The sequence below is a fragment of the Notechis scutatus genome, chromosome 6, assembly GCF_049901735.1.
Source record: "Notechis scutatus isolate UNSWTSFEM ecotype Mainland chromosome 6, rNotScu1.2, whole genome shotgun sequence".
Taxonomy (NCBI): Eukaryota; Metazoa; Chordata; class Lepidosauria; order Squamata; family Elapidae; genus Notechis; species Notechis scutatus.
The window spans coordinates 28,279,634-28,306,893 of NC_142014.1; the positions used below are offsets into that span (position 1 = coordinate 28,279,634).

The 27,260-nt window shown below is 41.1% G+C and overlaps 2 protein-coding genes across 3 annotated transcripts in view; both read right to left on the reverse strand.

Annotated features, from left to right (window-relative positions):
* The window catches only part of SLC26A4 (solute carrier family 26 member 4), a 32,176-nt gene extending 29,467 nt beyond the window's left edge, over positions 1-2,709 (reverse strand). The window contains exons 1-3 of the mRNA XM_087967815.1: positions 2,462-2,709; positions 2,168-2,307; positions 574-684 (exon numbers count right to left, since the gene is read on the reverse strand). Of these exons, the coding sequence (XP_087823941.1) occupies positions 574-684; positions 2,168-2,307; positions 2,462-2,610 (400 nt within the window). The 5' untranslated portion in view covers positions 2,611-2,709. The remainder of the gene's footprint in view (positions 1-573; positions 685-2,167; positions 2,308-2,461) is intronic.
* Positions 2,710-10,304: 7,595 nt separating this feature from the next.
* BCAP29 (B cell receptor associated protein 29) lies at positions 10,305-25,980 on the reverse strand. 2 transcript variants are annotated; one of them, XM_087967813.1, is made up of 8 exons: positions 25,917-25,980; positions 25,416-25,543; positions 22,235-22,335; positions 20,320-20,470; positions 18,680-18,815; positions 17,784-17,895; positions 12,230-12,330; positions 10,305-11,613 (listed from the first exon to the last, which is right to left on the reverse strand). In XM_087967813.1, the coding sequence occupies exons 2-8, from the start codon at positions 25,505-25,507 to the stop codon at positions 11,575-11,577; spliced, it is 732 nt and encodes a 243-aa protein (XP_087823939.1). In that variant the 5' UTR covers positions 25,508-25,543; positions 25,917-25,980; the 3' UTR covers positions 10,305-11,574. The 2 variants fall into 2 exon arrangements, with proteins under 2 accessions (XP_087823939.1, XP_087823938.1); XM_087967812.1 differs by lacking the exon at positions 25,917-25,980 and adding an exon at positions 25,802-25,884.
* Between the last annotated feature and the right edge of the window lie 1,280 nt (positions 25,981-27,260).

Sequence of the window (27,260 nt, forward strand, 5' to 3'; positions counted from 1 at the left end):
AACAGCTGAAACAAAAGGGGCGACTCGGGAGTAAGGCTGGGAGGTGATTGCCCCTCCCATAAGGGACAAAAGTCAGGCCAAGATGACGAAACCTTTGCAGGAAGCAAAGTAGTTTGTGCGGTTCTGAGTCATCCTTGAAGCTCTTTGTCCTTTGGCTGTTTTTTCTTGGACTTTGGCTGATTTCTTTTCTAGTTCATTTGATACTTCTGTTTTTGGCAGCACTTCACAGAACTGAAAGGTGTGTGCTTATCTTGGGGGACTGTTCGAGTTTAATTCCGGCTGGGAATGAAAACCATTCCTAGCATTGCAATAAAATAGGTTTTGTTTTTACAACAAGTTTGTAAATAATTACGGTTTACAAAGCCTGAGTCAGAACAATATGTGGATGTTATTCCCAGCCATTAAATGTGGAAAAATATAGAGCAAAATGGAGAATTTAAATACGGCCCAAACACACCATCATATAAAAATCAAACCAAATGCATCAAAATGTTCATGCAATCAAATAAAAAACAGCCTTCTCAAATAAATATATGTCTGATATTAAAATAATAATAAAAAATATTCAGTTACCAACAGAGATGTGTCTTGATGTTCCTAAGAAGAAATATGTCAAGATGGGGAAAAATGCAGAATAGAGTCCATATCCAATTGGAACGGCAGCCAGTAACGCATAGGCCAAACCTGGGTAGGATAGAATTTTTAAAAAATGTTAAATCGTATTCTGAAGTATTTTAAGATCAATTATAATACATTAATATAAATACCCTATTCTTTAATACACAAATGTAATTTATACAGGTAGTCCTTGTCTTACAATTGTTCGCCAAGCAATCCAAGTTATGACAGCAGTGAAAAAAGTGACTGGGTCTCGTACTTACGACCATTTCAAGGTCCCCGCCATCTTATTATCATGATTTGGGTGCTTGGCAACTGGCATGTACTTAAAGGGGTCACGTGATCTTCATTTTTTTACCTTCCCGGGGATTTCCAACCATCAAAGTGAATGGTGGAAGCAAGATTTGCTTAATGACCATTGGGAAGCAATGTTGTAAAATTGGATGGCAGTCACACGACAATTTATTAACAACCTCCATGCTTAATGATGGTCTGGTCCCAAATGAGAACTACCTGTATTTGTATTTCACATCTGAGGTTCACTCCTTGTACATCTAGATGTTACATGTAAACATTCAGCAGGGAATGTTTACTAAGAAGCAAACCAAAGTTGATTTAGATTGTGCAGTGTTTAAGTGGAATCAAATTTAAATAAATAAGAAATGAGCTGAAAAATCTACAAACTTTGGGATTGCGAATATGGAAAGACATCTAAGTAAACCTGAGCAACAAAACAAGCTAGGAAAACATCCAAGTCAGTTTAATTGTAAAATAATTCAATTTATTTTGAGCAATAGTGATGAAAAAACAAACCCTGTTAAATAGAATACAGAATAGCAGAGTTGTAAGGGACCTTGGAGGTCTTCTGAAGCAGGAGACTTCTGCTCAAGCAGGAGATCCTATATCATTTTTAGATAAATGGTTGTCCATCTCTTCTTTAAAACTTCCAGTGTTTGAGCATTCACAACTTCTGGAGGCAAGCAGTTCCCCTGATTAATTGTTCTCACTGTCAGGAAGTTTCTGCTTAATTGACCATTGGAACTCTCTTTGATCCAAGGAGAAAGAGAGAGAGAGAGAGAGAAAGAGAGAGAGAGAGATGCAGAGAAAGAAAGAGAGACAAAGACTGAGAAAAAGAGAGAGAAAAAGAGAAGGACAGAGAGAGAGAAAGAAGGAAGAGAAAGAATGAGAGAGAGAAAGAGAGGGAGACAGAGACAGATGAAGAGAGAGAAAAAGAGATGAAGAGAAAGAAAGAAAGAGTGAGAGAGAGATGGAGAGAGAGAGAAAGGAAGGAAGGGAGAGAGAGAGAAAGAGATGGAGAGAAAGAAAGAGAGAGAGAGAGAAGAGAGAGAGAGGAAGGAAGGAAGGAAGGAAGGAAGGAAGGAAGGAAGGAAGGAAGGAAGAAAGAAAGAAGAAAGAAAGAAGAAAGAAAGAAAGAAAGAAAGAAAGAAAGAAAGAAAGAAAGATTGAATAGCCCAGTATAGTTCAGCTTAGGTTTCCAGCTCTGACCTCTTCAGTTCCTGAGGTTAAAGGCATGCCCCTCCTCTCTTACCTTGTAAAGTAGCCACAAGTCCTGTACTGATGCCTGAAATGACATCGCTGAGAAGCCATTCCTTAATCCTATATTTGGGCAGCCACTCCAGAATAGGGAAGAAGGTCTTGGTGACTTGCAGGGCTTTTTTTCTCGAACAGCTGCCGAAGACAAAAAATATGGCCACTTGCCACTTGCCAAAAATAACCGAGGGAGATGCACCTTGCCTGGCCCCCACCCAGCCCCATGGCTCTTGGGGGGGGGGGGATTTCAACCCTTCTCTAAATCTCTAGGCTGGTTGGCCCCATGAGTTACCTGCAGGATTTCTGGACTCGCTCCCGGAGCGTTTTGGGCACCACCAACTTCTTCTCGTTCTCCTCCTGGAAGCTGGGCTCGTTGTAGATGGGTCGGCTCACCAGGTAGCGATCCGGGAGGCCTCCGTCTTCCCTGCCGCTGGCTGCCATGGCCTTCCCTTGCCTGGATCAAAGGCAGTGAGGGAGAAAAACAGCCTTTCCAAAAGCAGGCCCGGGGGCAGAGGCAGCCAGCTGGCCATCGAAGGACAACCTGCACCCCGAACCAAGGCTACACTTGGGACTTTTGCAGCCCTCAGGCCAGGCCTGCTCCTGCCCACGGCCTATCTGGGCCTGCTCTCCTCCTCCTCCTCTGCCTGGCCTGAGGCTCTTTGCCAGCCAAGCAAAGGGGACCAGCCAGGCAAAGGTCCTGAGAGAGCAGGGCCAGAAGCTGGAATTCCCAAGTTTTCTTTCCGGAGAAAAGAACTGATGGAAGTCTAGTTTATAAAATAGAATAGCAGAGCTGGAAGTGACCTTAGAGGTCTTCTAGTCCAACCCTCTGCTTTGGCAGGACACCCTACACCACTTCAGAAAAATGGTTGTCCAATCTCTTCTTAAAAGCCTCCAGTGATGGAGCATTTACAACTTCTGGAGGCAAAATAATCCACTGGTTAATTGTTTTCCCTGTCAGGAAATTTCTCCTTAGTTCTAGGTTGCTTCTCTCCTTGATCAGTTTCCACCCATCGCTTCTTGTCCTGTTCTTAGGTTTCTTAAGAGATGGGCTGAGATGGAGGGTGAGGGCAGGAGACTTGGGGGCAGAGGGGTGCCGAGAGGCAAGAGGGGATGGGGGGTCAAGGGGCCTTGAGGGGCAGTAAGGGCCGAGGGTGAAGGGGGCTTAGGGGCGAAGGGGGCTGAAGGGTAGGAGGAATGAGGGAGGAGGGGAGGCATAGATAGGGTGGAAGACAGAGGGCTGGGGGAGTGGGAGGCTGAGGGGTGAGAGGGCTGAAAGAAAAAAAGGGGTGAAGGGTGAGGGGCCCTGGGAGGCCCAGAGGGGTGAAGGGGGCTGGGGATGAAGGGGGCTGAGAAGCAAGGCAAGGGCAAGGGTCCTGCGGGGTGAGGAGCTGAGAGACAAGGGGGATAGGGAAGAGGGGGCTGAGGGGTGAGGGGCTGAGAGACAAGGGGATAGGGAAGAGGGGGCTGAGGGTGAGGGGCTGAGAGACAAGGGGGATAGGAAAGAGGGGGCTGAGGGGTGAGGGGCTGAGAAACAAGGGGGATAGGGAAGAGGGAGGGCTGAGGGGTGAGGAGCTGAGAAACAAGGGGGATAGGGAAGAGGGGGGCTGAGGGGCTGAGTGACAAGGGGGATAGGAAAGAGGGAGGGCTGAGGGGTGAGGAGCTGAGAGACAAGGGGGATAGGGAAGAGGGGGCTGAGGGGTGGGGGCTGAGAGATAAGGGGGATAGGAAAGAGGGGGCTGAGGGGTGAGGGGCTGAGAAACAAGGGGATAGGGAAGAGGGAGGGCTGAGGGGTGAGGAGCTGAGAAACAAGGGGGATAGGGAAGAGGGAGGGCTGAGGGGTGGGGGGCTGAGAGACAAGGGGATAGGGAAGAGGGGGGCTGAGGGGTGAGGGGCTGAGAAACAAGGGGATAGGGAAGAGGGAGAGCTGAGGGGTGAGGGGCTGAGAGACAAGGGGGATAGGAAAGAGGGGGGCTGAGGGGTGAGGGGCTGAGAAACAAGGGGGATAGGGAAGAGGAGGGCTGAGGGGTGAGGAGCTGAGAAACAAGGGGGATAGGGAAGAGGGAGAGCTGAGGGGTGAGGGGCTGAGAGACAAGGGGATAGGAAAGAGGGGGCTGAGGGTGAGGGGCTGAGAAACAAGGGGGATAGGGAAGAGGGAGGGCTGAGGGTGAGGAGCTGAGAAACAAGGGGATAGGGAAGAGGGAGGGCTGAGGGGTGGGGGCTGAGAGATAAGGGGATAGGAAAGAGGGAGGGCTGAGGGGTGAGGGGCTGAGAGACAAGGGGATAGGGAAGGGGGGCTGAGGGGTGAGGGGCTGAGAGACAAGGGGATAGGGAAGAGGGAGGGCTGAGGGGTGAGGGGCTGAGAGACAAGGGGGATAGGGAAGAGGGAGGGCTGAGGGTGAGGGGCTGAGAGACAAGGGGGATAGTGAAGGGGGCTGAGGGGGCTGAGAGACAAGGGGGTAGGGAGAGGGGGCTGAGGGGTGAGGGCTGAGAGACAAGGGGGTAGGAAGAGGGGGCTGAGGGGTGAGGGGCTGAGAGACAAGGGGATAGGGAAGAGGGAGGGCTGAGGGTGAGGGGCTGAGAGACAAGGGGGTAGGGAAGAGGGGGGCTGAGGGGTGAGGGCTGAGAGACAAGGGGTAGGGAAGAGGGGGCTGAGGGTGAGGGGCTGAGGGACAAGGGGGTAGGGAAGAGGGGGCTGAGGGGTGAGGGGCTGAGAGACAAGGGGGTAGGGAAGAGGGGGCTGAGGGTGAGGGCTGAGAGACAAGGGGGTAGGGAAGAGGGGGCTGAGGGGTGAGGGGCTGAGAGACAGGGGAATGGGGAAGAGTGGGGGCTAAGAGACAAGGGCATGGTGAGGAGAGGGGGCTGAGGGAGGCTGAGAGCAAAAAAAGGGGCTGGGTGGTAAGGGGAATTCAGGGGTCTTGAGGGATGAAGGGAGCTGAGAGGCAAAGGGTCTGGGGCAAGGGGCCTTGAAAGGTCCTGAGAGGTGAGGAGAATGAGGGGCATAGAAGGGCTGAGGAAGAGAGAAGTGCTGAGGGTGGGCTGAGAGGAAAATAGGGGTGGAGGTTGAGGGGCCCTGAGGGACAAAGGGGGCTGGGGAATGAAGGGGATGAGAGGGAAAGGGGGTAGGGGGCCCTGAGGGTTCCTGAGGGGGGATGAGAGGCATAGGCGTGCTGGGGTGGTGGTGGCTGAGAGCTGAGGGGGCTAAGAGGCAAAACGGACGGGGGGGCAAGGGACTGAGGGGAGAGAGGGGCCAGGGGGCCAAGGGGTCCGAGGGCAAGTCAGCTGGGTCACCCTCCCTCTCTGGGCGCGCAGGTGGAGGAGAGGCAGCCCGGACCTCCCCTCACTTCTCACTTCGGGAATTGCGGGGGGGCAACTCTACTTTCCGAGCCCCCTCCGCTCCCCTTGTTTCCTCAGCCACGGTCCCTTCCCCTCCCTCCCTCCCTCCCCTCAGCCGAGCCCCGGACGCCGCACCAGGGTGGGGGTGGGTGGGTCCCGTCCTCCCCTCTCGGGCTGTCCGAGGTCTGAAGCGCACCCGGCTTCTCCTCCACCTCCCACCTGCCGGGGAGACCCTTCCCCACCCGGAGGTCCCCCTCGCCGGCTCTTTACCTGCTGCTGCTGCTGCTGTGCCCGGAGCCCCAGCTGTCGGCCAGGCGGGCCAGACCCCCGTGGCAGCCGCTTTTATACGGCCATCTCCGCCTCGGACGCTTCGCCTTTATTTACAGGCAAACAGAACCGTCCGGCTGCCCGCCAGCGCCTCCCTCTCGCACCCTCAACCCCCGGCCCTGCCCTCGCTGCCTCGGAACTCAGGGGTCGTTGGGTGGGCTGGGGGAGCCTGGGGGGAGCCATACGTGATCATTGGGGTTCGCTCTCCCCCTTGGGAAGCAGGCACACCCCTCTTTCTACACCCCTTGGAAAGTTGGGTGCCCGGCTGAATGACCATCTCCCCCAAGGATCCGGTACCCAAAGTAGATAGATTAAAGTTAACAAAGTTGGAAGGGACCTTGTAGAGGTCATCTAGTCCAACCTCCGCCCCCCCAAGCAGGAGACCCCGCACCATTTCTGACAGATGGCAGTCCAGTCTCTTCTTGAAAGCTTCCAAGAGATGAAGCAGAAAATGGACTCTTTGGATTTTGGAGGAGACCCTACTTAAAAGCTGGGAAAAGTGGGGAGTGGGCACACACATACCTCTTTTTCCAGTTTTAAGTAGGGTCTTCTCCAAGATCCAAAGAGCCGCCCCCCAGGTTCCCTTGTCCACTTTGGGTACTGAATCCTAATAAATAAACTAAGAATCCTAAAAAACCCTTACCCTAACACACACACCCCCGCAAAAAAAAAAAAAAAAAGGCAACGGACTTTCTTGGTTTTTTTTCCATTGGAAAATTTTTCCCTTCTCATCCAACGACCGAAGAAACTTCTTGGATGAGAAGCAAAATGTTTTTAAGGGGGGAACCTCCCCCCTAAAAAAGTCGTTTCCTTTTGGAAAACCTTTTGAGAGTGAGGATAAAAAGGCGAGTGGCAGGATACAAATCCAAAAAGCCAGTTTCTGTTTTTCTTGAGTGGGGGGAGGAAAAAAAGAGCAATATCTAATTCTGAAGTTCCCCGTTTCTGCTTGAAGACCAGATCGAGTTAGATCTTCTCGTCTCCCTGCCTCTCAAAGGCTATAATATCGATCCTGTAATATCGATTTTTACCAGAGAAAGTTGCGTTTGAAACAAAATGTGTGTTTGAGAGAGAATGCGATTGTGGATGCCTACTTCAGAGAGTCTCTCTCCTGCCGAACGTATTATTGCCAAAGTCTATAAAAATGTTATTGAATTTAAAACTTGGAAAACGAACGAGGAAAAAGCACTGTAGGATTCAGTGAGGGTGAGGAACTTTGGGTATAATGTAATGCTTGAACAATGGGAGCATACCTGGAAGGTTTAAAATTTACATTAAATTATAACTTAAAAGAAAACGTCTATAAGACGATGTTATTATCATGGATATTGAACTCCAGGCAAGTTGTCAAGAATGCATAAAAGGCATTTGAACTGAATGTTGTTAAATGCAAAGAGGGGACTTTTTATCATTTATGGTGGACATGTGATAAAGCAAAGAAATAGTGGAGTAGGATTCATACCTGAAATACTGCAAATTCTTAAAGTGAATATAAAGAGAAAACCAGAGATTTTTCTTTGGGGTTTGATGGAAAAAATTCAGAACTTTGATTTATGTTGACAGCAGCAAGTTTATGCTATGCACAGAAATGGAAGGTCATAACGGCTGGAAAAATTGTTAGCAGAGATGGCTCAATTGACAGCTTTGATCAAAGGAAAAAAAATACAAATAATTTTATTTCTACTTGGAAACCCGCTTCTGGATTTTGTGCTTGAGGTGGGAAAAAACCCCGAAACTTTGATTTTGGGATTTATCGATGAGGTAGATTTGTTGTTCTAGAAATGGCTAGTTTATATTATTATGTAACAGTAAAAAGTTGGGGTTTGGTGTTAATGCCTTATTCTATTGCACTGAACGGAGTAGAAAGTCAATGCCTTTTCTTTCTTTTTCCCCCCCTTTTCTTTCCCGCACTTTTCTTTTTTCCTCAAAGAACCTCACTCCTTACTACTGGTGGCACTGATGTTACCTAGTTGAGTAATGAAACGTCTGCAAGAAAACAACCAAGCTCAGAGAGCATGAACGACCCTTAATTGGGAGATGAAATGAAATCCTAGACCAGTGATCCAGATCATTGTTCCTCAGCTTTGGCAATTTAAAATGGGTGGACTTCAATTCCCAGAATTCCTCACAAGGCTGAGAAACACTGATTCAGATCTTAAAAGCAGCATTATTAACAACATGATCCTACCCTAAGGGATAGAGGACAAGAGCAGAAAAGCAGAAGCCTGCCAGATATAGGTAGTCCTTGACTTACAACCACAATTGAGCCCCAAACTTCTGTTGCTAAGTGAGACATTGGTTAAGTTTTGCCCCATTTTACAACCTTTCTTGCTGCAGTCTTTAAGTGAATCACTGTAGTTGTTAAGTTAGTAACATAGTTGTTCAGGGAATCTGGCTTCTCCCATTGACTGCTTGTCAGTCACACAAGGGGATCACATGACCCCTGGGACATTGCGACCATCATAAATACAAGCCGGTTGCCAAGCGCCTGAATTTTGATCATGTGAATTTTGAGCATGCTGCAATGGTCATTAAGTGTGAAAAATTGCCCATTTTTTTCCAGTGCCGTTGTAACAGTCACTAAATGAATGTTTGTAACTTAAGGACTACCTGTATTCAATCTCATACACTTGCAGTCTTGACACAATGCAAACTCCCTACAGGTAGACTAGCCAAAACTGAAGTGAAAAAGTGTCAAACTGCACACAAGCATTAAACCTTTGGTTGCCTCCTAAATCAATGTTACAGCCAAGTGTCATTTTCCTGATACTGCAAACACTGCATTTCATCCAATTTCCCATTGTTTGTTTTGAGGCTGTTCAACTGTTTTAAACATGAATGGAACAGAAACTCTAACTAGCTCCTTGAAAGCCTACTACGTTCTCAGAAAGCTTCCCTGGGAAACTACTTTACTGTTCTCCATTCTTATGGAGGGGTTTCCACAATAGTTACTAAAGAATTGAGCACAGGCAAGTCTTTGTGCGCAACAGTGAAAACACCTGGCCTGGCTACCGTCTGGCTAAACCGAACGAGCCATATAATGGGACTCTTGTTCACCGCCAAAATCCATACAGGTCCTTTGTGTCTCTCGGCTCTTCAAAATAACATAATCCCAAATATTTTAGATGTTTGTAGAGTAACTTGAGACCAATATGAGCATTATACCAGAGCTGTTTTACTAAGTGTATACTGTATGGAAAAGCTACTGCCAATTTATCGTTGTTCCCTTTAGCAATTTTCAATCTATGGGCGATCTTTCACAATTAATTTGCAATATGCTTATGCTACCCGTATCTTCACATTGCAAGGATGTGGTACTTCAGCAAACCCACTGCAAGGAACGTTACTATTTTATGACAGACTGACAGATACATAAGATAGAAGATAGATTAGATAATGATAGCTAGATATAAAATGTAGACAGACTATAGATGGATAGATTTTGTGTGTGACATTGCACTAGAATTTCTCCAATAGTAGTTGTCTGTGCCTTTTCTGTTTATTTAATCAGGCCTTATATTCTGGCCTTTCCTATAGGGAGAAATTTCCCTCCAAATATAATATGAAGTATAGTATCTTCAAAAATAAGCATCCAAAAATGATATTTAATTAGCACTGTCAAGAGATGTGTATCTTGGCACCTGCTGACAGAATTTTGCAGATTTCTCCATTTTAGACTACATTTTTCAAACTTGAAAAATCTGCTGTACTAGATTAATTCAAAAGACAGATTGGATAATATTCATAATTTCCATGAAATGCAATTTATTTCATAACATGGAGACAGAAGAATGTAACTTTATTTTTCTCATTCAATGTATTGTGTAACCTTTGCTTCTTCTTAATCCCTACTTAATATAGAAGTCACCATTTACCACTACAGGATGCGATGCAACCCCAAACAAAACTAAAATTATTTTCTTAAACCTTAAGAGACAAATGAAGGTTTGGAAACTGTAATTGGTCCCGATCACAATAAAGAATAGATTAGACACCCTGCTACCAATTGTATATTCTCAATTAGTATTTTTTTTTCCATCCCTTTCAGTCTGTTCCCTTACAGCACATCGTATCAATATTCAGTAAGGGTTACCATAAAATGTAATCTGTAAAAGAGTTTTTAAAATGCCTTCATTATACAACCTTCCATTTCTTAAAAACGTTGTTTCTGACTGAGTCAAGATCCTCTAAGACAGTGAGATGAAGTGATTGCAACTACTATGAATTGCACAGGTAAGCGGGAATCAAATTCAATGCTTTGGAGTCTCAGAATAGAATATAGACTCAGAATATAGGTTCTTATAAGCCTATAAACTGTAAATATTTGCTTTACTTTAAAATAAATTATTTCAATTTTTGATGCAAGTTTATTCCAGGCAAATGTAGTCTTGAACCCCTGCATCCAACCAATTTTGTCCAACTCATTTCTCATATAGTTATGTCCGAGTTACAAGAATTGTTCCTTTATGAAGACCAAACAAAGTTTAAACATCTCTTTATTAAGAAACAAACATTCAAGTAAAATAGTGACACAAATGTGGAAAAGGCAACCCTTTCAAATGGGAATAATGAAAGCAGTAAGCTGCCTTCAGGTTTGTATTCAGCAGCGTTTCCCTGTGATAGCAGAAGCAAATGGTAAAACAATTTTCATCGCTTGCAAATTATCTTTGTAAAGTTGCTCAGGACGGTTAAGAGAACTTCTGGAACTTCCTCAGAAGAGCCCCTCTTTTTACCTAAAACCTCTGTTTGCATCCTCTGGAAAAACATGTTGGAATCCAACCCAGCATAAGAACAGTGCAATTAATCACAGAAAAGGCAACTTAGTAAACACTGATAATCCCCTCTCCCCCCCTCCAAAAGCATTATCCACCTTGGCACATGAGATCCTGGCAAATACCTATGCAAACTCTTGAACAAATGTTAAGTGAAAAAAATTACAGACTGGAACTAAATTTATAGATCTCCTTCAATATATAAAAATAAAGTACACAATCCTTCTCTGGTATGACATCCACCAGATGTGGTTGGGCAGAAATTCCCCAAATGGGGAAATCAGCAGGTTATTTTAAGAACAGTAGTCTCAAAACATCTGGCTCAGACAGGCTGCTTTGAACCAATTTCATTATTTCTACCGATTGTCTAATTTCACCTGTATGGTTAGATAACGTCACTACGCTAATTCTTGTACTGATCAAATTTGATGACGTTCCTGATCATTTCTAGCAAAGAGGATTTAATTCATCTTAATCTTATGCTTGAAGTAATATATAAAGTAATTTCCACATCAGGACAATACTTTGGATCTAAACCTTTAAAAAAAAAAATATCTCAGAGTAGCAAGTAAGAATTCTTTAAAATGATTTATATCCTCGTCGGATTAAAAAAATAACACATATTGGCATTCAACGTACCACTTAATGGTGTAAACTTATGAATAGTTCCTTGCACCCAGAGATGTAGACGTGGTGTTTGAACAGTAATCCACTGTATGAACTCATCAGTATTTTGTAACCAAACAGAGTTTGTAACAAGCAATCACTGCACTTTTTGGTATGACTAACGTAGATTTGGCAAAAACATTGCTGCAAAATTTAAAATGTCTAGGAAATTGTTAAATTATGTAATTTCAGCAATGAATGCAGTAAATTTATTTTAAAAAAAAAACTCAAAAGCTTTTCCATATATACCTGTAAAGTAAAAACCAAACAAACAAACAATTCAGGTTGCTGCGCACATCCTTGTTCTGCTTTAAAGATCTTTCTTACTGCAGGCTCCCGTTGTTTGTTGCTGTAATGACGAACAGATATATGAAAAAATAGTATAATTATTATATGGTTAATTTTCATTGCAAAATCACACAAGGAAAAAAATCACAGATGAAGAAGAGCCACTATAATACACCGAGTTTAGTGTATTTCCTTTGTTATACATACCAAAGGAAAGTAAAACTTGTGCATTTGAGATAAAATCTGATGAAGACTTAAACACATAAATCATAATTCAAAGATGAAAATTCACTATGGATGAATTTTCTCTATCTCAAAAGGGTTTTAACTATTTGCTAAGAAGCATTTTTCATCTGTATTTTGAATTCAGTATTTTTTTAAATCTAAGTGTTTTTTTAGAAAGCAAATTCAGTAGATCTGAGAATTTCCTTTTTTCCCCTTCTCCACTACATTGCCATGCTAGGAATACCAAGTTACTAAAATATTAATAAAGTTAATTGTTTAAAAGAAAATAAGCTTCATTCCAACAAGTGTTCTAAACACATTAAGGAATTCCCATTATTCTGAAAGAGTACTGTATATTGAATTAAAAATGTCTTTATGAATGTTGTCTTGGATGAGACACGTCTGAATTTTAAAAGTTCTGCTTGAGCAAATGAGATGCCTCTGGCTCCTACCTGTAGTTTTTCATGTTCTTTTACAAGGAGGTCGTATTCTTTTTTAAGTTCTTCAGACTGCTTCTTAGCAGTAATAATTTCGTTTCTTGTTTTGAAGAGAGCTGTAAGATATAGGCGTGATCCTATTCATCACATACCACTGCATTTTTATTAAAACCTCTATCCACTGAAGAATGCCATTCTCAAAAATGAAATTATATTTTTAAAATGAGAATGAAACTGCCAAGGGCTTTTAGACAGATGGCAAAGGATGAACTGAAATTTGAATACTTCCAAAGCACATTTGACAAATAATGCATTTTACCTGAAAAGTCAGAGCAATTGAAAACAAAACTGAAAAACTTTTGCATATAGAAAATAAAGGATAGGAAAAGTAGCTTCAGATTGAGAAAAAGAAATGGAGAGGAGACAAGAGTATAATTTTTATATATTTATATACACAATTGACATATTTCTTCAGGCTTATTTAAAAAGCACACTCTTTGTTTAGTAGACCAGCTGGAGGAGAATATAAGATAAACCCAATAATCTATAAATGACTTTGTTTACATTAACCTGCATCATTGTGCAATTATAGAAGTGACATAATTATATCAATCATGCAATCACATGATTAAATAGATTACATAATTTTATGTAAATGATATAATTTACATGAATTATCCAGGCTTTGTTGTTAATATACTTGTCCATTATTTGGTTATGGAAGAAAACATCTGTTGTATTCAATTTTCTGTTAATAAATATTAATTACGTAAGTTTAAAATTTGCCACAGGAAGATATTAATTTTACAATTTACGATATAATTTTTTATGTTAATGAAAATGCTATAGTATTAGATTGCAAAACAGTTCTTTCTGATAACTTGATCTTACAGTAACAATTACTATATGCTTTAAGGAGGACAGGCAAAACCTTTTGGTTGTAACTAAAAACAGTGCTATCTCTAAACATAACCAAGATAGCTAGGGATAGTTGCACATTCACTACATTGTTATTCTATTTTGACAAAAATATACTTGTGGCAAGATGGGTGAGGTCTCCTCAGTAGAAGAATGTCAAAGTTCAATGCGTTAAAAAATCTTTAGCTTTGGGCTGTGACTAGTAACATTATATTTGGAAGTGGGCTAGCATCCCTATGAACTACACAGAAGGTAGCCTCAGCTTCCTGATTGCTTTAATACTGCAATAAACATTTTTTTAAAAAAAATTACTGGCGCTCCTCTTTTTCCAAGCAAAATGATCCATAGAGAGCATGAAGTTAATATTTCGAATAGAATTTCTACCACCTTTTTTTCCAGCAAACAGCCACAAGACCCACCAAACCACTGAAATTGCATTTTGCAATTGACTGATAGTTTTGTATTATTATTGTTGTTGTTGTTATTATATACACAACAATGTGAAGTCACAGCTACAAGTATTGGCCCTTCATATACATTGAATTCTTTTCAAGAACCTAGGATTTCATCCCACAATGGAGGAAGAGCTGGGAAAACTAATGGAATTAGTAGAGATGACTATATTAACTGTTGTAATCCAAGAAAAGAACACATCCAATTTTATTTCTACTTGAAAACCGTTTCGATTTGAGAAAAACAAAATGTTGACTTTGGGTTTTGCTGATTAGATAAATTTGTTGTTGTAGGAATGGCTAGTACATATTAAGTGTGTAAAAGTAAAAACTTGAGCCTGTAATGTTTTTATGTTATTCTATTGTGCTAAAGAGAGTCTGTACAGATCCAGGCAATGTGGCCTTTCGTAATTGACAAAGGTATTTTATCAATGTGCAGATAATAGTATTTGAATTTTTTTGCTGTGTGGCACCTGGTGTGTAGATAACTACAGAGACCACAACAGCCCCATAATGCTATAATCTTTCAGCTTTGATTTTCAGTATTTGATAATTGTGTGATGTTCTCCAATTCTTCGTCTTCTATTCCACTATCTTCTCATGCTGCCACTTCAATTATCCAGACTTTCTTCTTTTCAACCACAGTTTAAAACTGGTGAGTTATGTGTCAAGATTTTTCATCAGTCTGTTTTTGGGACTCGCACAATACAGGTAGTCTTCAACTTACGACCACAATTGAGCCCCAAATTTATGTTGCTAAGTGAGAAATTTATTGAGTTTTGCCCCATTTTATGACTTTTCTCACCACATTTGTTAAGTGAATCACTGCAGTTGCTAAATTAGTAACAGTTAAGTGAATCTATTTTCCAAATGACTGTCAGAAGTTTGCAAAAAAATGATCACATGATCTCAAGAACTGCAACTGTTACAAACGTGAGTCAGTTGTCAAGCATCTGAATTTAAATCACATGACCATGGGGATGCTGCAATGGTCATAAGTGTGAAAAATGGTAATGTCAATTTTTTCAGTGCTGTTGTAACTTTGAACAGTCACTAAGTGAACTATCTGTAGTTTAACCTCATTTTAAACTACTTTTTCAATTATACATTCTAATCTAACCATTTTGTGTCTTAGAGGATTAAATTAATCACGCTGTTCAATATTTACAAAGATGAAAAATAAACCTTTTAATTTCAAATATGATACCTGCCTAACTAAAAATAGCACTTACTTAGGGCATTATGCATAATTTTCTTTTGAATTTTCTAAAATTATTTTCAGATTTTGACTATAAAAATTTTTTGTTTCACAAAAAATTGTTTCATAACTATCTAAACCACCAAAGGAAACTGTATAGGAAGAAGTTCACCTCAAGAACAATGTTCTTATCATGTTTATTTTGTATACAAGCCATGTATGTTTATAAGAGCTGTCAAACATTGTGTAAACTTTACTTTCCCTTCCTTGTTCCAAATCTTATCATCTTTCTATACATACAGAGGTGCATGATAAAAACTTCTGTAAGTTTCCACGTGCACATATACGTCTGTGAAAATGATTATAATTACGGGTGCTAAGCAGTTCTAATGCATATACTTGTCAGTAACACTTTGCATATTTTATGGTTTATATTATTTCCATCCTGGATAAAGAGGAAAATTGAGAGATATATTCAACGATCAAATTCAAACTGAATTTGAAGGGGGTCATATAATATTATGTATGTATGTATGTATGTATGTATGTATGTATGTGTATATATGTGTATATATACACACACAAGTTCAAGGCATTATACACTGCATATCCTGTTTTAGTTATTTTTCCATAGTAACATTTTTGCTTATGAAATTTATTTTTTCAAGCACACACAGGCAGCTTTTTGCTATGCAGTTCTAATATACTACTACTGAAGAGTTAGATAATGAATAGATATTAGATCTATAGAATTAAACTCAAGAGAACAAACCTGCAATCTTTACTATTTAAAAGTGGGTCACAAAATGCTGACGGAAAAATGTCTCTTTGCCTAAACTTCTCAAGAACCTAATTTACAACAAAGAGTGATATCTTGGGGGGAACCAGCTTTCATTTTCCAATCACATTTTGCCATAGTTAGCTCCACATTCAATGCTCAAACAGTCAATTCTTCTTAGAGGATTCTTGTTTCCTTGGCTGGTGTTTGCTAATGTTTGGAAAACTCCACCGGCTTAAGACTTTATTCTATTTGATAGTTATACTGACTTTTGACAACTGTCTTGAGATTTAATTTGAAGATTGATGTTTGCCTTCAGAAAACATTATGTTCTCTATGTAGCAAAAGATTTAATACATTTTAGCTTCCTGATCTTCACAAGGTCAAGCAATATTATTCATTTCAGCCAGTAAACATCAAAGAAGTTTCATATATCTTGCTAGATCCAGAAAGAGCATGCAGAGTCAGGAAAAATCTGTCTGTATCGCAGTGCTATTTTATTAAGAAAACCTAGGTTGAACAAGGAAGCTAATAAAAGAACGGTGTTATCATAGCCTTGGTTTTGATTCTCTTGAAGCAAACACAGAGAATTTCTATCTAAGTATCCTATTGATTGCAAAACAGATCATATCAGAATGTGATCCTGATCTTAGAATTTATCAATATGTCCCAATAATTCTGCACTATTGGTTTTGCAGTTTTTTCATGACACAACTGTAACCAGCTCTGCAGTCCTTTATTGAGAAGTAGCTTCTAACATCTCAACAGCGAAGTAAACTATAATATTACATTTTAGGGCTTCTATCTACTTGCCAAAATCTATTTATTATATATGTATGCCACCTGAATCCCAATGACTCTGGGTATCTCACAAGTAAAAGCATTTAAAAAAAACCACAGAAAGAATTCTCGAATTACAACAAAACTTGGGACCAGGATCTCCATTGCCAAGTGATGCAGCTGTAAATCACAAGTGCATCGCTCAGCAACGGTAATCTCTCCAATCCTACTTGCCATCGTTAACTGAATCTCAGCCATTGTTAGATCTCCTTGCAACTTCCTGCCGGTTTCCCACTACTTTGGGGAAGCCAGCAGGAAATTGCAAATCCGAAGCAGCTTGCAAGAAGGCTGATAGTTAGGTTAAGTAGCAGCTGCTAGGTGGGTTAGGAGAGAATAGGGGGCCACAGATGGCTGAAGTAATGTGGCATGAATGAAACAAGGGTTGGGGTGGTTCCTGCCCCCGGGAGGAGGGAGCAATGGGGTTTGCAGAAAGTGTGGCAAGTCTCAGGGAGGATACATAAGGATGTGTGAGAGTGGCTAAGTGAGTCTCGGGGAGGATGCACAGCAGTGTTTAAGTGGCAGGGAGGTGTGGTGAGGTTCAAGAAAGGTGCATGAGGGTCCACAAAGGGGCATGGGAAGGCTTGTGGGGGGGTATGTGGGAATGCACAAGAGTGATGTGACAAGGCTTGGGAAGGATGCTCGGGGATGTGCAAGTTGCAGAGAAGTGCGAGGCTCAGGGAGATTGCTAGGGAAGTAAGACAGGGCTCAGGGTGGGGTTGTGCAAGTGGCCAGGATGGCAAGGCTTGGGGAGGGGAAGGTGTTCAGGGTTGCACAAGTAGTTGGTGTGGTGCAAGCGCAAAGGAGCTGGGTAAGTGGGTCAGGGAGATTTACCCTAATGACTTTTGACCTTCCCTGCCACCATCCCCATTGACTTTCTGGAGAAGCTAGCAGGGAAAGGAGCAAATGGTGATTACATGATCATGGGGCACTGTAACTGGTTTTAAGTGTGAGCAGGTTGCCAAGTTCCCAGATTGTAATCATGTGACCGGGTGGATACTGGGACAGCCAGGACACCAAGGATCAATGGTAACCACCATTCGTTCATCACTGTCATTACTTCAAACAGCCATTCAATGAAAGTTTGATGTCTGCCTGTAAAAGATAGCAAGATGACAGGAACAGGACTGGAATGAAAAAAAGAACCACACCTACACAAACCAAGGGGGCTTTACTCACCCACACTAAAGGCCTGCTACAATCCTTCTTTTAGCTATAGCTGTGCATATCCTGGTTAAAATAACAGAAGCAGGTAGCAACCTATTTGCTCCATCGGAGGGAGCAAGTGTATTTTGCACCCTACATGGCAGGGAACAAAATGTTTTGCATCTGTCATTCTATGCAAAGTATATGTACTTGAGCAATAGAACATTTAAAAAAAAATACCTTCTGAAGTTGCCTTCAATGCTGTTTTTAACTGTTCCACTTCTACGGTTAGCTTCTCATTTGCTACCACAGACAAATGTTCACCGGAAGAATGTTTAATTTCCTTCAATAACTGCCAAGAGGAGAAAAAAAAAATCAATTCTCTTTTGTTTCACGTTTTGCATAATCCTGCCCCTATTCACATTTGGTGGGACAGCTGGGGAAGGCACTTGGTTTACCTTGAAGATGCCTTTAGATTAAGTAATTCACTCCACCAAGCTTATTAACCAAACTGTAACACTGGAGGTAATGCCTTTAGCCAATGCTGGCACATTGCATAAATGTCTAATTTTGATTTTCATTTTGATTTCTATGCTAATTTTGAATATCCATCCTCCAAGGTCAGTAAAGTGAGGGTCGAGATTGTTGGGGGCAACGTGGTGACTATGTAAATTGCTTAGAGACGGTTGAAGTGGTCTTAGTGCTATGGCTATTTTCTCATTGGTATTAATTTATGGCAAGTCTTTTTACTAAAGGATGGAGGTCCTTTAAAAACAGACATGGCTGTGATGGCACAGTGGTTAGAATGCAGTATTGCAGACAAACTCTGCTCAAAGCCAGGAGTTTGATCCTGACCTGCTCAAAGGTTGACTCAGCCTTCCACCCTTCGAGATCTGTAAAATGAGGACCCAGATTGTTGTGGGCAATAGGTTGACTCTGTAAACCACTTAAGAGGGCTGTAAAGCACTAAGATGCAGTATAGAAGTCTAAGTGCTATTGTTCTAAGTGCTATTATGTCTTGTGACATCTCCTAAGAAACATAAGAAACACAGACCATGACAAAGAGAAGGGCAATTAATACAGGAATAAAACTGAAATAAAAAACAAAAATGAAACTGGTGAGCCAGGAAACATACCAGTTGCAATTTTTCATTTTCTTCTAAGCATTTCCGGGCAACTTCATTGCTGTTTGCCACTTCTATTTTCAGAATATTCTCCATTTCCATCTCTTTTGCCAAGATAGTGATAAGGGAAACAAGACGTCTCAATACACTGTGGAAAACAAAACAAAACAAAAAACAACTGATTCATCAGCACAGGCAAAGCATCAACTGATAATCATTTTGACAACTTTCTAATAAAAAACAAAGGAAAAGCTGTGCAGTATCCCGAATTGTTCAAATACTCCAGAAATTATTTGTTGCAACTTTAGAGAAACTTCCTGATGAATTACAATGCATTTGCCATTAAATTTAGACTGAATTTTTAAATTTTTAATACTTTCAATTTTGGCTTTGGCCTATGCACCAAATTCTGAACAAGTTTGATCCATAACTAGGAGATGTAAATATGGGGTAGGGTAGGCCTTGACTTACAACCACAATTGAGCACAAAATTTCTGTTGCTAAGCAACAGAATTTTAAAATGAATTTTATCCCATTTTATGACCTTTCTTGCTACAGTTGTTAAGTGAATCCCTGCAGTTATTAAGTTAGTAAAACGGTTAAGTGAATCTGGCTTCCCCCTTGACTTCAATCAATCAGAAAAGAGCAGGAAGGGGCCTTGAAGGTCTTCTAGTCAAATCCCCTGCTCAAGCAAGAGACCCTATACCATTTTAGACAAATGGCTGCCCAATCTCTTCTTAAAAACCTCCAGTGTCGGAGCATTCACAACTTCTGGAGGCAAGTTGTTCCACTGATTGTTCTCACTGTCAGGAAGTTTCTTCTTAAAGGTTGCTTCTCTCCTTGATTAATATCCATCCATTGTTTCTTATCTTGCCTTCTGATGCTTTGGAACGGAAGCTGACCCCGCTTCTTTGTGGAAGCCCCTCACATACTGAAAGACTTTGTCAGAAGGTGGCAAAAGATGTTCACATGACCTGAGACACTGAAACTGTCATAAATGTCAGTTGCCAAACATCCGAATTTTGGTTACATGACCACGGGGAGGCTGCAATGGTCATAAAGTGTGAAAAATGGTCGCTAAGTCACTTTTCCCAGTGCTTTTGTAACTTTGGTCATTAAATGAACTGTTGTTAAGTCAAAGATTACCTGAATAGATAAAATCGCTGTTGAATTCAAAGGATGCTCAATCCATAAAATCCAGTATATTAAAGAATGTGGACTGAAGGATAAAATACAGTAAAAACTGCATTCCTTGCCTGTGTCTCTTACTTACACATCTCAGATGCTTTATATTGGACAGTCCAATATATGGAAATCCCTGGAGAATTATTTACTTGAAAGCAGCATGATAATTTATTTCCTTTCAGAAATTTAACGGCAAGTCTTCCAAACACAGAGAAACTAAATATAGCATGAGCAGTCTTTCTAATCAATTGTTCTATCACTGCCTTTTGAAACAGAACAGTATTATTCTAAGAGGATTTTTTTAAAGCTAAAAGTCAAGAACAATTTTCTTTTAATATAATCCATTTTATTAATATGCATTAGTTTTATCCATGAACATTTCCTGTTTTTTATTTTACTCTCACTATATCCAATTCATATATTTTATGTTTTTAGAAAACGTTGACCCATGGCATTCTTATACTTACAGCCAAAGAAAGAGGGAAAATCCTGATATATAAAGATTTCGTTGTGATCTAAAAAGTTTCATGTGAATGTGATCGAATGCGGTGGGACTCGAATGGGGGCTGTCTTCACTTAATTGAACAGTTGAGTATTTCCTCACTTCTCTTACTGCATCTGAGAGCATAAATACATACATATATAAATTGTACCTGCTTTCTATTACCTCTTGTTATCTACTAGTTCAATATAGATCTATACTACCCATACCCTATTTTAATTATCGGGCCTCAGAAAATAAGATTTATATTTATGCATTAAAATTAATAACTACTGAAATGAAATATAAAGTAAATAAGCTTCTTTATACATTTCAATATTTAGTTAACTTTATACTTATGTACTTCAAATATATTATTTTTTGTAATAAAGGCAATATATATGTTTGTCTGTCCGTCTGTCCATCCATCGGTAAAGATTTCCCTGTCCAATTGAGTACAACGGCATGTGCTCATCTCCATTTCTTGCCTGAGACAGGCGTTGTCCGAAGATGCTTCGGTGGTCAGGTGGCCAACATGGCTATACACTAAAGATGCACAGAATGTTGTTACCTCCCCACTGAAGTGGTACCTATTAATCTATTTGCATTTGCATGCTTTTGAACTGCTAGGTGGGCAGGAGCTGGACCAAGTAACCGGAGCTCATCCCACTGTGCAGCACTTGGGTCTGGAACCTGCTCTCCAAGCTCAGCATCTTTAATTGCTGAGCCATTGAACTACACACACACACACACACACGTTACCATCAACGTGGTAAAATGTGTGAAACTTCACACTTTATACAATGCCTAGGAAATCTATAGAATGGCAACAATGGGACGTCAAAGTATGAAACACATTTCCTAGGCATTCTATGCAATGCCAAAAGGCAAACAGGCATAGCATAAAATACTCCCACTAAACTGCCATTCTAGCCTTCCTTGTTATAACACGTAGGCCAATATTGGTCTTCTTCAGTAAATAAAGTCCTGTACTTAATTTTGCATTTCTTTTTTGATTTTCATATATGTTTTTTCAATAAAGGGTTAATTGTAACCCTTTTTGTGACTCTCTTTTCATACTTTGCCTAGATACTGTAGTTCTTGTCATTGTGCGTAAGGTTTATGTATTTTATATAATGCCTAGGGAGAGTATATAGAGTATTAAAATAACATACCATAGACATTTCATACTTGGGCCTAAAAACATCAGGCATTCTATAGATTTCCTAGGCATGCTATAACAATGCCAGCTTTTCACACATTGCCGGAAACAAACAAACACATATATACACACACACACACACAAGCAATGAAATGTACCCAACATCATAACTGAAATAAAAGCAATATAATATTTAGCAATAATTTTAAAATGGTCTTTAAACAAAAATAAAGCAGTTAGCAAAAGAAAGTTTTGTACAGTCCTCAAAAGCAGCTTTTCCCAACCTGATGCTCTCCAAGTATTATGGACAATGCCTATCTTAATCCTAGCTCCCAAAATGCTGTTAGCATCTGATGAGACTTGCAACCCAAATTTCTAGCAACCACTACATGGAGAAAAATTGTCCTAAAGAAATCTCCAGAAACTTTCTGGCCGTTTTTCTCATAAAAATTCAAAAGTAACTACTGTACGGTAGAAAAAAAGAGTGCCATCTGCTGATCCTTTAAAAAACACTTCTTGCCATAAATATTTCAGTAGATGTTTTATGCCAATCTTATTTAAGTTTTACTATCAGATAATGAGAAAACATCACTTGCCTCTTGTTCAATTGATTTTGTAAGATATATTGCCTCATCTGCAACAAAATCAATCATTAAGTAGTACATACAATCTCCAATAATTTTGCTTTCACATCCTATTCATATTAATAGCCACATGCAAAAATTGATTTTCTACTTACCAAGAAATAAAACAATTAATATAATTATAATAGTAAGGAATGTCTTGTTCCAATAGCTTGCAATTTTATTCCATACAGAGATCATAAAAATCTTATTCCATCTATAAAAGAAACAAATTTCAAAAAAATCAATCTATGAATGCTCCATTAGGGAAGCATCTTAAATAATGCACAAAATTATCCAATTTAGTTTTCAAGCACTTGCCAATACAGGTAGTCCTCGACTTATGACCACAATCGAGTCCAAAACTTATGTTGTTAAGCGAGACATTAAGCCAGCTGGGAAAATATTTGGGTTAAATCAGTCATATTTAGCTTTGTAAAATGTATAAGGCAGACACCTGCATTTTGACCTATTCTGCTTAAAAACTAGCAGAAACTACCACAAATAAATTGTACAGATAGTCCTCAATGTATGACAATTGAGCCCAAAATTTATGTTGCTAAGTGAGACAGCTGTTAAGTCAACCTTGCTCCATTTTGCGACCTCTCTTGTCACAGTTGTTAAGTGAATCACTGCAGTTAAGTTAGTAGTAACACAGTTGTAAAGTGAATATGGCTTCCCTCATTGACTTTTCTTGTCAGGTCGCAAAAGGGGATCATGACCCTAGGACATTGTAACTGTCATAATTATTAGTCAATTGCCAAGCATTCTAATATTGATCACATGACTATGGGGATGCTGCAAGAGTCTTAAGTGTGAAAATGGTCATGTCACTTTTTTCATGACACTGTAACTTCAAACAGTCATTAAATGAACTATTGTAAGTTGAGTACTTCCTATACTGCCCAAAATAGCTGTTATAATGTAGAGTTTAAATGAGAGCATTTCTACTTCCATAAGGTACATAGGTCATAGCTCCAGTATCAATGGGGTCTCTAAATAACCATAAAATATAGTAACTAATTTATGCCCAAGCTGACTTTGCAGAGATGTAAGAACTGCAAAAGATGCAAAGGACAAACTGTTGACAACTTATTTGTTAGGAGAGGGGAAGTTCTTTCAGAGGAAGATCATCTTTAATCTTAGAAACAGGGAAGTGTGCTTGTGTGTATATGTAGTGTATGTGTGTATGTTAGCCAGAGCAAAATTCAGTTGGAAATCAAGGGTGACCAATTCATGCAATCATTTTTCAATTGATTTTGCCCCTAAAATACATTTGGATGTTTCTGTATATTGCAAACGGAACAAAGATTGTAAGTGGCCCGATTACCAAATATAAATTACATATTAAGGTTTGGTGTCCAGAAATGTTTTTAAAATAGGTATGAAGGAAACACAAAAGACAAAAAAAAGCATGTGCATTATTCATGAAGGGCCTCTACAAGTAGTCCTTGACTTACAACTACAGTTGAATGAATGGTGATAAGTCGAGGACTACCTGCAAACTCATCAAGCTTTGTCCTCCTGAAACATTTCAAAAATAGGAAGAAAAGACAAAAGACAAAAAAAGCATGTGCAATATTTGTGTAGGGTCACTACAGGAAGTCCCTGACTTATAAGCATTTGCTTTTGACAACTGCAGCATCCCCATGGTTACGTGACCAAAACTCAAGGCTACTTGGCAACTGACTTGTATTTATGACTGTTGCAAAGTCCCAGGGTCACGTAATCCCCTTTTGAAACCTTCCAACAAGCAAAGTCAACAGGGAAGCCAGATACACTTAACAACCCAGTTACATGTACTCCTCAACTTACAACAATTCATTTAGTGACCATTTGAAGCTATAACAGCACTGAAAAAAGTGACTTATGAGGGTTTTTCACACATATGACGGTTGCAGCATCCCCATGGTCACGTGGTTAAACTTCAGATACTTGGCAACGACTCATATTTACAATGATTGCAGTATCCCAGGGACTCCCCCTTTTCTGACCTTCTGACAAGCAAAGTAAACGGGGAAGACAGCTTCACTTAACAACAGTGTTACTAATTTAACAACAGCAGAAATTCACTTAACGGTGGCAAGGAAGGTCGTAAAACAGGGCAAAATTTGCTTAACAACTGTCTCACTTAGCGACAGAAATTTTGGGCTCACTTTAACAACTGCAGTGATTCTCTAAACAAGCTGTTAAATGGGGCAAAACTCAGTTAACAACAGTCTCGCTTAGTAATAGAAACTTTGAACTTCATGGTGGTCATAAGTCGAGGACTACCTAGTATATGAAGAACTATATTTCCTGATGGCTTTGGGGAGTCTCCAGGCACCTGTTTGGGCTTGCAAAAAGTTATAAGCGGGCCCTTGCTGGAGCGAACTTACGGTCACTTTTTCCCCCAGTGCCGTTCTAACTTTGGTCACTAAACAAAGTTATGTTGTAAGTCAAGGACTACCTGTATATTTCCCCAATGGCTTTGAGGAGCCCCCAGGTACCTGTTTGAGCTTGCAAAAAAGCTAAAAGCTGGGCCGAGGGAGCCCCAGCCACCCCGAGACAACAGACCATGATCAAACCACCATTTTAAAAGCCCCTGCAAACAAACCACTTCTCTCCTTAACCCCAATTAAGTCAACCAGCCTGTGTACTTTTTTTGGGGGGGGGGGGGAGAAAAACTGCATGAAGGGTTTATTTCCTCAAAATAAGAACTGCATGGGATTTATTTACACTGAAGAAAAACAGCATGAGGGGTTTATTTCTCCCCCAAGAAAACGGCATAATTTCCTCAGAATAAAAACTACATGAAGGTTTTATTTCCTCCTAAGAAAAACTATAAGGGCTTTACTCCCCCCCCCAATAAAAACTATATGAGGGGTTTATTTCCCTCACCCCAAATAAAAACGGCATGAGGACTTTTACTTCCCCCAAAGAAAAGCTTTATTTCCCCCGAATAAAAACTTGTTTCCCCCTAAGAAAAACTAAATGAGGGGTTTATTTCCCCGGAATAAAAACTACATGAGGACTTTTATTTCACCCGCAGAAAAACATGAAGGGTTTGTCGTCGTCTCCCCTCCCGAATAAAAAATGTATGGGGACTTTTATTTCCTCCTCAGAAAAACTACAAATGGGTTTGTTTCCCCCAAATAAAAACTGCATGATAGTTTTTATTTCCCCCTCAGAAAAACTGCACGAGGACTTTATTTCCCCCTCAGAAAAACTGCACGAGGACTTTTATTTCCCTCTAAGAAAAACTACACGAGGGCTTTATTTCCCTCGTAAGAGCAGGCCTGGCCAGCCCCGGTTTACCTCACGGGCGAGACGAGCGGTAGGCAGAGCAGGAGCAGCAAGGCGATTTCGCCGTAGAGAAAGGCGGCCACGGCGCTCCACTGGTAGGTCATGGTGCCTCCGAAGGGGACCCTCCGCCGCCGTTACTCCTGAGGAGGGAAGCCTCGTTAGGTTCGTCTCGGCCGGGGACCGAAGAAAAATCCCTTTCTCAGGTCGGGATAGACACCCCACGCGCCGGGTCAACGGCTGCGGAGCCGCCGCCGTCGCTCAGCGACTAGCCGCGCTTCTCCCGCGCCATCCCGGCCCAGGGAAGCGTCACCCCGGGGCGCCTCCTCCGCGCCGCGCGGCCCAGGCTTTCCTATCAGGCGGCCGGAGCGAAGCCCTCCACGACCGAGCCGTCGTTATACCCCGGGAGGGACGGGAAAGCCGCGGCCTCCTGCGCTCCCTCAGGCCGGGAAGCCGCCCTCCACTCTTCCAGCCGGCCCCCCTCAGGCCGTGGAGGGATTTATTTTTTTTTTTTACCTCAGCCTTCCCTCGAAGGGCGCTTGAGTTTGGGCTCGGCGCACGGGATGGTTGGGTGGGTGAGCGCATAACGTGTGAACCCGGCCCACGTGGCCGAAGAACTCGGGTTGGGGGACGGATGAGTGATTATCTGAGCTTGTTTTCTTGCAGACGTTTCATTACCCAAACTACGTAGCTAACGTCAAAGTCAACTAAATTGTTAATCTTATGACTAATTTTCACTTATCCACTATTACTCCCCATACGATAGTTTAGCTTCTCTAGAGCTTTCTATCGTCCACCCATTTTCCTTGGCACTTTTTTCTAGTAAATTTATAGGTTATTCATTGAACTGGGATTACATGCCCTGGTGTAGTCCAATTGGCAAGGATGAGGACTAGTAAATTGAAAGCTGAGCTTCTGAATGGAAATATCTGGGGTGGCAACAACAGCTGAGTTGTTCCCAAACTAGTAATCCTGGATTGATGCAATTAAAACTATTTCTGGTGCACCTTTATTAATTATATCTCTCCATCCACAAGATGTACAACTATTTCTGGTGCACCTTTATTAATTATATCTCTCCAATCACCCCAATGTTCCATATACACTAGTTGTAATTACTCCACCCAGAAAGATATAGAAAACTTAGGACCCATGCCTTAAATTACAAATACAGGTAATCCTTGATTTAAGACCACAATTGAGCCCCAAATTTCTGTTGCTAAACAAAACAGTTAAGTGAGTTTTGCCCCATTTTATGACCTTTCTTGCTACGGCTGTTAAGTGGACCACTGCAGTTAAGTTAGTCCCACAGTTGTTAAGTGAAACTGGCTTTGCTCATCAGAAGGTCGAAAGGTGATGCCATAACCCTGGGGCAGTGCAACTGTCATAAATGCAAGCCAGTTGCCAAGCATCTGAATCTTGATCATATGACTACGGGGCTGCTGCAACAGTCGTAAGTGTGAAAAGCGTCCATAACTCACTTCTTTTCAGTGCCGTTGTAACTTCAAATGGTTGTGAGTCTATCCAAGACTACCTGTACAGCAGGACTACCTGTACAAGAGGTGTGGCATATATGTGAAGCAATTTTGAATGGGTGTAGGTTGATCATGCATGTTTATTTAATAACAAGTCTCATGAACTTACATCTGACTTTTGCATGTATGGATAAAACTGCAGAATAAAGGTTTCAGGATAGGCTTTGGCCTGATGTTTACACATCTTCATATAGCTTCATACATCTACTATATTCACTTTGACATGATGTCGATGGAGATTCTCACTCATCCAGGTCATGGTTGTCCCAAAGGTGCTTTTTCAAGAGGCAGCTGGACTTTCTTTATAGACATTTTGCTTTTCATC